This window comes from Panthera pardus, unplaced genomic scaffold, assembly GCF_024362965.1.
Source record: "Panthera pardus isolate Hobbes unplaced genomic scaffold, ASM2436296v1 HiC_scaffold_27, whole genome shotgun sequence".
Lineage (NCBI taxonomy): Eukaryota > Metazoa > Chordata > Mammalia > Carnivora > Felidae > Panthera > Panthera pardus.
Window position 1 is genome coordinate 101807585 of NW_026526843.1, and position 13439 is coordinate 101821023.

The 13439-nt window shown below is 43.2% G+C and overlaps 1 protein-coding gene across 1 annotated transcript; it reads right to left on the minus strand.

Moving 5' to 3' along the window:
- Positions 1 to 7385: 7385 nt before the first annotated feature.
- Positions 7386 to 8485, minus strand: LOC109249351 (melanoma-associated antigen B10-like). Its single transcript, XM_019419715.2, has one exon. The coding sequence runs from the start codon at positions 8435 to 8437 to the stop codon at positions 7391 to 7393; it is 1047 nt and encodes a 348-aa protein (XP_019275260.1). The 5' UTR covers positions 8438 to 8485; the 3' UTR covers positions 7386 to 7390.
- Positions 8486 to 13439: the final 4954 nt, after the last annotated feature.

The following is a 13439-nucleotide window of genomic DNA, read 5'->3' on the forward strand; positions in this document are numbered from 1 at the left end:
ACAGAGGGGGAATTGAAACAGTACTACATCAGGTGATCCTTGTCCAGGGCCTACCAGGATTCTGTCAGCCCCCTTCTGTGTGTGTGTGTGTGTGTGTGTGCACGCGCGCACACGCGAGCAGGTGGGGGAGACCTCAAGTGTAAGGGTCTTTACCCAAACTCCAGACAGCATCTGGAATTCTTCCCGAGAATTCTTTTGCTCAGCTCACCTGACATGACACCCTGGAACAATGTTTCACTTCACTCACAGGTCAGAGACAGAAGTTGTGGGAAGCTACTTCCGGCCATTCCCATCTGTGGCTGAGGGAAGGGGTGTGGCTCTTGGAGGTGAGGGGTGGACACTGTTTTGTGGGGGTAGAGGACTCTGGCAAAACTCACATATAGATCTCATTGACTCCTCGGAGGTCTGGGACTAGTCAGTCTGCTGATCTGAGTCAGCCAGGCTTAAGCAAAGGCTTTGTCTTCAGGCATCCCCTACCCCCAACCCTCCATCACCAGATGCCAGAGGGTGAAGTGAAACAATGCCCGGATCTAACACCCAGTCACCGGCTTAGAATTGCTCACATAGCAGGGACAGGTCTGTGTGGGTCCATTCTGTTATGGGTTGAGTGGTTCCCAAAGAACTCCCTCAGGATCTTCACTTTTACTTCTTGGAGTCTGGGACTCCTCCCTCTCCTGGCCTGAGGATCATGATATAAAATTTTCTGTAGATCGTGCTATAATGTGGGGAATGGTTAGTCCAGGATACTTTTTAAAACTTTTTTCTTAAATATTTTTAAATTTTCAATTCAATCGAGTCAGGGTTATAGCGATAATAGTTTTGAACTCCACATATACCCATTATTCCCAGCTTAACAAAGAAGTTTACCATCTCCAATGGCTCTCCATCCACCTGTAGGTATTCCCATTGTGGGCCCACCCCCCCCCCCCCTCCAGTCAGCATCTGGTAGCAACAAGGACAAGACACAGCCAGAGTACATCTGCCCTCTGGTGTGCAAAGAAGTCAGGAAGCACGGGAGGTAATCTAAGCTGAGGATAACACCTGGGTTATTTATCAAGACAGGTCTATACACAGCCCTTTCTTCCCAGAGTCACTGGGGTAATGAGCCTCAGCGAACTCCCCCTCCCATTCCCCTCCTTGCAGCTACACACCTCCTTCCAGCACTCACTGGTAATACTCGCCTTTTTTGAAACATTCTGAATCACCAACCAAGCCCAGCCGCTTGCAGAGCCTCAATCTCAGTGTCAGGAGGGCCACAGCATAGGGGAAGAATTAGCCTTGTCCATCAGGCTAGTGGTCCGTCAAGACCACTCATGGCTCCGGTACACTGGCAAGGATGCATAGAATGATTAGAGTAGTGAAGAGATGTAGCTCTTCCAGGTTCCATCAGTAACATTACTTGGTGGGTGACACAGGGGCAGCCAGCTATATGCTGCCCGACGGTGGGCAGGGGGCACTCTGGGGTGAGGGGGCTATCGGGCATGCCTCTAGGGTCCCTTCATCCAGCAGATCTACTCACTCACATCACTCTAAAACGTTGGGCTGGCAGTGAAGATACAGATTCCCTAGCCTATCCAGCTATCTGGTACCCTCTACCAGATTCCCCACGTTCTCTCCTTCTGGCACCTTGTCTATTTTTGCTGAAGCCTACGTTCAGGTCCCTGACTACCAGCTGCCCTGGGCTGTCTCATGGATTCTGGAAGTTGCTCTACTTCCTTCACCCCTGGTCCTCTTGATAGTCCTCACTTATTGATGTTTTCCTGTCCAGGCCCATTTCCTGGTACCTGGTCATTCTGACAAATCCTATGTTCTCAAAGGAAAGGGGAAAATCTTTTGGACATAGAATTTTAAACTATGCACCCAGAAGAATCCTAGTACTTAATCTACACTGCAGAAATCCTGCTTTATATGGGTGAGTGATTAATTTTCTGCTTAATCTGTTTAGGAAATAGGGAAATACAAATTAAAGTAGCAGTGAGATAATATACTTTTGATCAAAAGTTGACCAAAATTTAAAAAGTTGATAAAGTAAAATGCCAATGAGAGCCTAATTTATTCACATACATAAATATATGAAAAATAATTTGATATAGCATTATTAGAACAGAATATCAATTGGGGCGCCTGGGTGGCTCAGTCGGTTAAGCGTCCCACTTCAGCTCAGGTCAGGATCTCGTGGTTTGTGAGTTCGAGCCCCGCATCGGGCTCTTTGCTGACAGCTCAGAGCCTGGAGCCTGTTTCAGATTCTGTGTCTGGCTCTCTCTCTGCACCTTCCCCACTCATGCTCTGTCTCTCTCTGTCTCTCAGAAATGAATAAACGTTAAAAAAATTTAAAAAAACAGAATATCAAGAAGATTTGTAAAAATTTACTGTCATCAGATTCTTTCCACTTTAATTGCACTGTTCTACATCTCTCCATAACAAAACATCCACATTTTCCCAAGAATTGATGTTCAATGATGTTGATGTCAGTTCTCTTAATCATAGCGACACATGAGAAGCAACTTGTGTATCCTTCAAGAGGCGAATGGTTAAATTAATTTTGGTACATACACACTTTAGAATTCTAGAGGGTGGTTAACAGGGTGAGGTGGATCTGTTTGTGCTCTCTCGGAAAGATCCTGCATTTATTTTATTCAGTGACAAGGGCAAGAAGCAAAATGATATGTACACTGTTATACATGTATTTTTAAAATCCACGGTGTATTTTTCCAATACATGTATGTAAGAATAGTCCTGGAAAAAAATCTTAAAATACTACACACAAGATTTTTTAATGCAGTTACCTCCGGGATGGGATAAAATTTGGAGGAACATAGTAAGGAAGCAGAATTATAATCTATCCCTATTATTAGAATTTTTTGGCAACATGAATATATGCCCTATTTTCTTTGTAATTAAAATACATAAGAGAACAGAAATAGTATCTGTGTATTATTCAGCTAAAGTATTTATGAGATATAATGGGAAAACGTGGTTTAGAATTGCTTCACATGACAACGTTTTATTTCTTAGGTACATAACATTTGATGAGCATTGGCAAGGTGTTTCAATTGTCAGGTGATCCCAGGATCCAGGGTGTTTCCGTCATGAACTTCCCCAGCCCAACACAGGCTCTGTATGTGTGCTGCTCGATAAAACAAAAAGCGTGCAAGTGGCATACTAGTTCTCAGATACCTTTGTCTGGAGGTGAGAGGCATGCTTCTGCTCATATTTCAGTGCCAAGGATAGTCACTTGACCCTTCCTAACTACTAGCAGAGTGTCAAGTAGCCTCCAAGGATAGAGAACAAGACATAAAGTAACTGAGCATCTGCAGACCTTCCCATTAACTGTTACATAATAGGCACTCAGAAAACAGCAACTATTACAATTTGCTATGACATTAGCCCTCTTTATTCCTGGAGGATTTTCTGAGAAGATCAAATGTAGCTGCCGTTCAACAACTTTTTCTAGTGCCCATGTGTGACCAGTGTTTTCAAATACAAGATCACACCAGTTTTCTAAAGGGCACTGGAAATAATCTCAGCAGGAAGATGTCACCCCTTTTCACTGTATAGCCCCTTTCTGCTCTGACCACGGATTATAATAATGTTATAATCTCAATACACTCAGAATTTTCTGATTCCTTTTGCTGCATGGAAAACCTATAATTTGTGAGTCTCTGCTATCCACTACCTGAAGAATGTGGCTGAACACTTGTTCAGGTGTCTTTAAGCACACTGAAAAATTAGGATTTCCCTCTGAGGCAGATAGAGACAAGAGTCAGGATTATGCTGGTGAAGTTTTTTTCTTTTCTTATGAAAACTGGTGTGTCTGCCAGGGAGATATTTGCTGTCTTGGTGGTGGACTGAATGATTGTTCCACAAAGATGCCCATACCCTTATCCCTGCAACTTGTGAATATGTTATGTCACATGGTCAAAGGCACTTTGCATATGCCATTAAAATTAAGGAATGGACCTTCAGAGAGGGAGATTATAATGTATTACCTGAGCAGACTCAATCTAATGACATGAGCCCTTATAAGCAGAGGACTTTTGTTTGGCCAGAGGCAGAACAGAGATGCAGCACAGTGGGAGTAGGAGAGTTTCCACATGAGACAAAGTCAACATGCTGTTTCTGAAGTAGGGGCCCATTTGCAAGGACTGGAGGGAGGCCTTGAGGAGCTATGGCAGCTGCAGCTGACAGTCAGCAAGGAAACGTGGCCTAGGTCTTATCATTACAGAGAACTGAATTCTTCATAGAACTGGATTCCTAAAGCAACCTGTGCAAGTGTGGAATGAGATTCTTCTCAGTATCTCCCCATAAGAACCCTGACTGACAGCTTGATTTGGGCTTTGTGTAACCCTGAACAAAGAAAACAGCACAGCCAACTCATATGTATTACCTACAGAAAGGTGAGATAATAAATGTGTGTTGTTTTAAGTGCCTTGATTTATGACAATTTGTCGGCAATAGAAAGTTACTACATTCTCCTGGAAGGACACCTGAGTTTTTAGGAATCCAGCTTCTGCTGCTTGTTGCTATATAGTGATTTCTTCACACCTTCATCATCTACCACTTAGGAGGGAGGCTTTGGTTCCTGACCACTTAGTTAAGCTCACTCATCAGTTTATGGATTCAGTGGCCAGTCTCAAATATTTTATCAGATTAAGTTCTTTTGTCTTACTAATCCCATCTGCTTTCTAAAAACTCTTTAGGGGCACCTGGGTGGTTCTATCGATCAAGCATCTGACTATTGGTTTTGGCTCAGGTCACGGTCTTGCAAGCCCAGCATCCGGTTCTGTCCTGACACCCGGAGCTTGCTTAAGATTCTCTCTGACCCTCCCTTGGTCACGCTGTCCCTGCCTCTCTCAAAAATAAAAATAAATAAATAAATAAACTTAAAAAAATAAATTAAAAAAAATATTCCCTAACTTCAGGGTTATCTTTCAAGAATCAGTAGATCCTGTGCCAAATCAGACTGCTCAACTGCTCACAAGCTAAATTGGAAAAAAAAAACTTTGAGTGAGAGAGAAGCACCAAGAGCAGATGAGCAGTCTAAACTTCACTGCCAAAGTAAACAACCACATGGATGGGATTACTGTTATCACAGAGGGATTCCGTGGTCAGGCATAGGACAGACAGGGGACACCTTCAGGAGTTTGGAATGCACTAAGTTAGGGGAAAGGCACGTGATTCTGGGGCTTCTATTTCACTGTGAACAGAGTGCAGCCTTATGAAAGGAAGTTGGACAGCTGGTCAGGATAGAGATTTTGACATGAGGGCATACTGGGAAGACCCAGGGAAAGAGTGACGTAATTCAGGAAGCGCTGGAACTGGTCCCAAATTCTGGGACCTGGGTGGAGTCAGCTCTCAAGGAACACTGCGGGTAGAAGCAGGAGGAGCCTAGGTAAATTAAGCCCACCAACTCTCCTGAAATTGTTTTTAATTCTCATTTTCTTCTTTATTTATTTCAGCTGGGCTTAATACATTGGCCACAGGGTCCTTCATTTCAATTTCCTGAGATATTGTGGAATAGTGAGAGTAGAAATGAATTAAGAGACAAAACATTTGCTTTATTCAAGGAGTGGAATAGTGAGGGACCCTAAATGAAGTCAGACCAGATGTCTAGTCCCACTTCTGACATTTATGAGCCAGATGAAGTCAGGAAAATTGCAAAGCTCTGTAAGACTTTTCTGTGAAATGAGCTAGAGAGGTCCTATTCTGTAGGACTCCTGGGATGTATATAATGTATGAAAGTACTCGGCACATGTCTAGCATGTATTCTGTTTTTAATAATTTGCAGTTATGACTATTACTTTTTTGACCCAGACTTTACTAAAATCTGCTCTGTGATTTTTTTTAATCCAAGAGGTATCAGAGAATATGCAGCACCCTATGAGACAGCACAACAAATCAGCCAACATGATGCATAGCAAGTAAAGCTAAATTACTTACTATGCGTGCTTTTCAGGATATGTTATTTATTGCATGTTGGGGAGAGTCTTCCCAGTTAGGTGGAACTTAAGAGTTGTTGGGGTCAAGAACCAACTCCCTCCAACTGTCCTTCCATCCAAACCACTTCTCTTTTCATTTATTTCAGTTCCATTCAAAATCTATCCCTCACTTGGAGTTTGCCAAATTACACATAACTTAATAAGATGAACTTGAATGTAGTGGGAGGTTTCTCGAGGCCAGAGCAAAGATTGCTAGCACAGTGGCTTCTAAGCATACCCATGTCATGTGAGTATCACCTCTATTTCTCAGAAACTCCCTGGGGATGATATGCCTAAAACATATCATTTTTGTGTGCTGTGTTGAACCGCACTGGGAAAAGAACCGTGGGGAAGGATGCAGGACACCTTACATTCCCCAGGAGATTTCTCTCTGGTTAATTCATGATTTTAAAGTAGCTGCTAAATAGTTTTCCATTCCAGGCTTTACGTCTCTTAACTCTGGACACAACTTCTGGGGGTCTGGCCCCTACCCACCGCCCCCACAGCCTCATCTGACCCACCACCCAGCTTCTTGTAAAACTGACTCACACCAAAGGAGTTGCAGTTGCCCAAAGCCCCAGACCCGCTGGCCTCAGGGCACCTTACACTTGACTTCTCACATCTGGATCCTCCCCATGGGAGGATGTGAGAAGTGAAGTGATAAGTGCCCTGAGGCCAGTGGGTGTATCCCATCCTCTGTCCTACAAGACAGCTACTTCTACACTCTCAAATTCTATGGGCACAGTGGGTCTTGATTATCCTGACACTCCCAGTACTAGCACGAAGACTCCCAAAGAGCAGATGCTCACGGAATGTTTGAGAAATAAACGAGACAGTGTGCAAGACGTCTAATTTATTATGCTATAATTAATTCTACATTATTGAATAAACTAAGCACATCTAAGTGTGTATATATATATGTGTGTGTGTGTGTGTATATATATATATGTATATATATATATATGTGTGTGTGTGTGTGTGTGTGTGTGTGTCTATATTAACTTGAGAGAACAGACCAAACGGTGATAAAGGAATGTAAAAAATTCATCATCTTTTACACTATTTGTTGATCCCAGCATTTTACTGCTGAGTTCTTTCATGGAAATGCTACGATGTTATGTTCCAAGTAACTAAATAAAATGGAAAATTTCCCAATTTTTTCTATAAAATTGTAAAACTCTTACTCTTAAAACTCATGAACATCAATAAATGAGTGACTTATTCATAAACTCATACTCTGAAGCTACTTAAACTTTCTGTTAAAAGGAGCAACATTTAAACAAATATCCAGGTTCCTACATAGAACACAAACATGTTATATATTCTCTGGTCCCCAGCCCCACCCTGACTTTTCACTAATGAGAACATTAGCTGTTCTCTTCAAACAGATAGTAAATAACCTTCTTCAGCCTTCACTTGGGGTAGGAAAAGCTGCTGGCTATGGCCTTGGCACGTGCACTGGCCATGGCAGCGGTACCAGCCTTGGCTAGAACTCTGGCTCGGGCTCGCTCTTCCTCATCTCTCAAAGCCTCTTCATACCAGCCTGGGAAGGCAGTGGGGACGGTATCATGGGTCTTGGCCACAAACTCAAGGACTTTCATCTTACTGGTCTCAGCGTAGGCTCTGGGGCCCCACAGGAACTCATAGTGTGGAGGATCGCTGTTGGGCACCTGGCGGTACTCCAGGTACTTTTCTTTCACCCAATCTTTGGTGATGAGCTTCTTGGGATCCCCATAGATGAAATTCTTTATTCCATCATATAACCCCATCGTATTCAGCACTTCCCAGACTTCCTCCTCGGTGGCACGGTTGCCCTTTGTGAAGATCACACCCAGGACAGTCATCAACAGGCCTGTCTTGGGCACAGCTCCATTATCATTCACTCTTGCATCACAGCTCCGTTCCAGTTTGTTGATAAGGACATAGGTGTTCCTGTTGGGATCCATTTCCTTTACATCAAGGCCAAAGACCAGCTCCAAGTGCTCAGAGGCTTTCCTTAGGATCTCATGGAAGTGATTCTTATAAATCTGGATTACATTTCTCAGCATATCTGCCTTAGTAATTGGCTCTTTCACTTGATACTTGTACAGCAGGTAGTATACCAACAGAGCAACTTTCTCTTCTATAGGGCCTCTGCGACATTGCTCAGTGGTATCCCTGGCCTTTGAGGTATTTTGCTTTTCCTCCACTTGATTGCTGGCATCTTCATTAAATTTTGTGTTTGAAGCAGCTGCAGCAGTAGTGCTGGTGGAGCAGACTCCTCCAGGAACTTTAGGACTCCTGGGTGTTCCCGTGGCAGGGGAGCTCCGGGGAGCATCTTTGAAATGAGGAGATGGGGAAGAGGGAGACTCTTCTTCCTCTGGGGCAGTGGTCTGAGCAGGCACCAGACGCTCTGGCCCTTCTCGAGCCTGGCGGCGTTTTTCACGGGCACGAAGCTTACTCTTCTGGCCCCGAGGCATGATTCTGGTCAGGGACAGCAGGCACGAATGTGGAAAAGAGAATAGATGATTCAGTGACCTGGAGAAAAGAGGATGAAATAGTGTGATATCCTTTGGCAGAGAGATACCACCTTGGGCTTTATCAAACAGCCATTTCTTCAGGTTCCTTGAGGGTACTGCTCTAGGATCCCACAAGGCTCCTCTTTTTGGATTAGCCTTTCCTCTGAGGACTCTGGAAGTAGCCAGAGTTCACCTTGGGCTGAAGCTTTTCACCCCTACCTGAGTCTACGGGAGCTGATACAGGGTTTGGCAGGTCCAGGCTCTATGGAGCCTCCCTTGTTGTGGAGTAAGGGACATTTCCATTCACATTCAGCACCATTTCCTTGACTTCTGATAGGACCTGTGGTCCTCTGATTAACCGATTTGATGCTGCCTCTTCATTCCAAAGCCCTCACCTCAACTGACGTCCTGGAGGAGGAACTGAAGGGGCACTATATCTGAGCACATCTGCCCAGGGCCGCCCTAAGACGACAGCAATGGCAAAGCTATGTGGGACCTTCTTCATCCTAGGATAATTAGGGTTCTCACTTTGCATTTAGAGTCCACAACTTGGCTTCTTGCAGGGCCTAGGACTGCTCTCTTGGCTGACCTTAGACCTATCCCCTCAGAGCAAGAATTATACATTTTTGAAAAATTTGAGGAGTTTGGTGAGGACTCAGTCTAACGTATCTTCCCCAGGGACCCCTTTGAGGGATGATATCACATGGAGGGCTCTGTGAAAAGCCTCTGTTCTGTGATGAGTGGTCTGCCCAATGCTCAGGTTCCTTATTATGGCTCCTCTCCTTGACTGCCAGTTATCCTCCCTTCTGCAGACTTTGAGGGCTATAATAATCAGACCAAGGCAGTCATCCACCAGATATCCTAGAATATGCAGTGGGGGGGAGGGGGGGGTAGGAGTGGGAGGAGACCCAAAATGATAGATATCCCCAGGGTTTTCCAGAGCTGATCACAGAGGAAGGTCCTGACTCTGTGCATCCCCCTCTGTTCTCACTTTGACCCCTAGAAGTAACTAAGTTATCTCCTCTTGTCTCCCTGAGACCACTGAGGATAAAGTGAGAGGCATCTTAGCCTCACAGCCCTGCTAAGGATCCACCAGGGCTTATAGACGGGAAGTATTCTTTGGGGCCCCTTTTGTCTTGAGGGAGGAATTCCCCTCAGTCCTTTTTCAAGGTTATGAACGTCACTCAAAACCACCCCTAGGCCTCCATCTGCTAACCTGAGTCAAATAGCCTTAGACCAAGGCTCTTATGCACACCTCTTCCCGAAACTAACCAAAAGATGAAGCAAGGGGGCACCCGAGCCTTATGGCGGCCACACTAGGAGCCTCCAAGGGCACACAGCAGGGGTGGGGCTCTTTAGAGCTCTGGTTTCTCCTAGAACACAAATAGGGGCGTTCATCAACTCCAGGCAGAGCCTGAGACTCAGTCCTCTGATCGCTTGAGGCACACACTGGAGTCAAATATCCTCACCCCTTGGGGTCTACTAAGGCTGACAGCAGGGGCACGGCTCAGAGGGGGCTCCTCTCTTATGGAGGAGGGGAAGTTCCACTGAGTTCACTCTACGTCCTCCGCTTACTCCTCTGATACTAACACCCTGGTTCGGTGCTATTATTTATCTGAGTTCTCCGAAGGAGAATTCACCCAGCAGTACATCGGGTAATCCCTGCCTGGAACCATCTAGGGCTAACTGCAGTGGCAGGACTGCGGAGTCTTATGTCTGTAGGGACGGAGTGGAGGCGGGGGTTCCTCAAACCTTACTCAATATTCTTATCTTACCGGAGATGAACATGGATTCCCCCCTCCACCGATCCGCCGCGACCCTCTCAGAACAGGGGCGCACCTCCCACGGACCCCAGAAACGGAAGTCAGTGTGGGCACATCCGGCTCCTCCTGCCTGGGGCCTCACAAGGGGGGACTGCAGAAGTCGGGCGATAAAGAGTGACTCTGTGGTGCCCTCCCTGTTAAAGTGTCAGTAGTACTCAAAGTCATATCTAAGTAGGTTCTCATTTTGGCTCCTGGTGCATTGACTAAAGGCTCCCTGGGAAATATCCCCCTCTCTACCACCCCATCCTTCCCCCCACTCCAACCCCACCCCACCCCACTCCTCCTCCACCTCCCCCATCCCGCCCCTCCCCCCTCCACCTCCCCCATCCCGCCCCTCCCCCCTCCCCCTCCCCCATCCCGCCCCTCCCCCCCTCCACCTCCCCCATCCCGCCCCTCCCCCCCTCCTCCACCACCCCACCCCTCCTCCACCCGCCCCTCCTCCTACATCCCTCCCCACCACCTCCCCTCCACTCTGCCCCTCCTCCCACACCCCTCCCCCACACCCCACCCCTCCTCCCACCCCCCCCCCCCCAAACTCTGGACAGTTTCTCAACTTAAACCCTTGCAGATGGCGGATCAGTGTCCTAGGCAGGGTGTGAGATTGAGAAACTGCAGCACTAGGTAGGAGGGGCCAGAACATGTTCTGAGATGTCAGAGAAAATGCATAGTGACCATAGGCTCTCTTCACTATTCAAACAGACTTTTGGGAACTTTCTGTTAAAAAAGATCTACTTCCTATAGGAAAGAGGCAGATCTGCATAATTTTGTGAGACCCAGGTATTTTTATCTTATCTAATATTGAACAGTGTAGTGAAATTAATTTTACTTTTGGTTCTCATTTATAATACATATATACATGTCCTAATAATTATTGTATTGTATGGCAAGGCTCTTGATTTTACTGTAGTTATCTATACACCAGTTTTTTTTATAGTCATTTATTTACTTAAATAATCAATAGCCTTTTCCTTTGGATTTTGTAAATGATACTCATATTTAAAGCAAATAATTTCTATTCCTTTTTACTATTCCTAACGTTTATTTCTGTATGCTTATTCTCGGCTTATGCATTCTGATCCGGTTTTGAACAGTTAGAGTTGGTAGCATACTGCTATGTGCTGTTCCTTACATTTATGGGAATGCTACAGACATTTCACATTTAAGTTTGTTTCCTATAGACGTGAGGAAATGGAAGTTCTCTTCTAATGTTAGTCTGCCAAATGGTAGTATGCATTCACGTTGAATTTTTTTCAGAAGTTTTTTCTGTACTTCAGTACATGATCAAATGCCCTTTTAAATCTTATCTGTTAATGTAATATTTTAGGCAGTTTTTTCTAATGTTATAGCATCGTTACATTTCTTGGAGTCAGCCTCTTTTTTTTTTTTTTTTCCTTCTCATTCACTGCTATATTGAAACTTAGATGAATTTATTTAGGATCTTTGCTTGTAGGTGAGTGAGCTTGGCTCAAGTGTTCTGTTTTCAAAGTGTCCTCAGCTGGTTTTCTTATCAAGGAGAGCTAGCCTAGGAAAATAAGTTGGAAAATTCCCCATTTTGGGATGCTTTGGATGTGCTTACATGAGATGGCAATTAATTATTTGCTTGTTAGTTGGTAGAACTGGTCCCTGACTGCCCTTGTCCTGAAACATTTGAAGGTGACTGAAGCTTTGAGGATGGTTTACGTTTGTATTTCTCAGTAACAGTTTTCTATTCTGTTTGAACCTCTTGAGTAATTAATACTTTTTCTGAATAATATTCTATTATCATTTGGAGTTTGAAATTTAGTGGCTACATACATATTCTATTTGTTGTAGAAATTTTCATCCATACACCGCAGTAAAGAGAATAGCGTGGTAAAACCGATAGACCTGACATCAGAATCAACAATCATCAATACATGACCTACCTGTTTACATTTATACCCATATCTACCCCCATTTCTGCCACTGAAATAACGAGAAACAAATCCTAGATATCATGCCATTTCATCTTTAAATATTTAAGTATCTATTTCTAAAACACAAGTTTCCTTTGTGAAGCAAATGTTCAATACTTAAAAAATTAATATACTCAAATATCCAGTTATTTTTCAAATTTACCTGACTGACATCCTTTTAATGTTTTTCTTTAATTTGGGTCAAATAAAGTCTATTCATTGTCCTTGCTTTTTATGCCCATTAATTTATAGATCCTACACCCTCCCACATATATACATTACCTGTTTTCCGTGTCATTTCTTGTTGAAAAAAATAACCTCATGTTTTTTCCAGTTTCACATGACATGGATTTTTTCTGATTGCAACACTGGTGTCCTTCTCCTTCTGTATTTCTTTAAATCACTAGAAGATTCACCAGATTAAGTGTAACTTTTTACTGTCTCCTTTTTGTTGTTTGGAAAGACATTCATGGTGATATTGTGAATTTTTATTGCAAGGAACCTAATGTTTGTCTCCCTTTGTGTTAATGTTTGCAATCTTTTAAGATTAACATATTTATCCATTAATTAATTAAGTGTTACACGATGTTAATTTTGTATTTCTATCATTTTTTCTGAGTTTATTAGTTGAAATAAATTTTTATGCAAAAACCTATCCTTGCGCACCATTTAGTAATGATATTTATAATGTTCTCTTATAATATTTAAATTCCTTTTGCACCCATATTTTGTACATTATTTAACTAATATCGCTTCTGTTTCTTTTGTTAAGTGATGATACTTATAAAACTGTCAGTTATATCAGTCTTTTCAAAGAACAGTCTTTTGTTTGTTGGCGGTATTGTCTTCTAATTCATCATTTTCTGCACTTTATTATTTCCTACATTCTATTTCTTTAGTATTTCTCTAGTTTCTTGAAATTTTTGCATGTTATAAATATTTTCATTTTTTGTCTACTGAGATTTTAATTTCAATAACTGTATTTTTATTTCTAGGTATTATTTTAGTTCTTTTTCAAATTAGCCTCTTCTTTTTTTTTCCAATTTGTTGTTCTTATGATCTCTGTAATTCTTCTTTCTCTTTAATGGACTTTATTTTTTACTGAGATATAATTGACATACAACGTTACATTAGTTTTAGGTGTACAACATAATGGTTCCATAGTTGTGTATATTGTGAAATGATCACCACAGTAAGTCTAGTTAA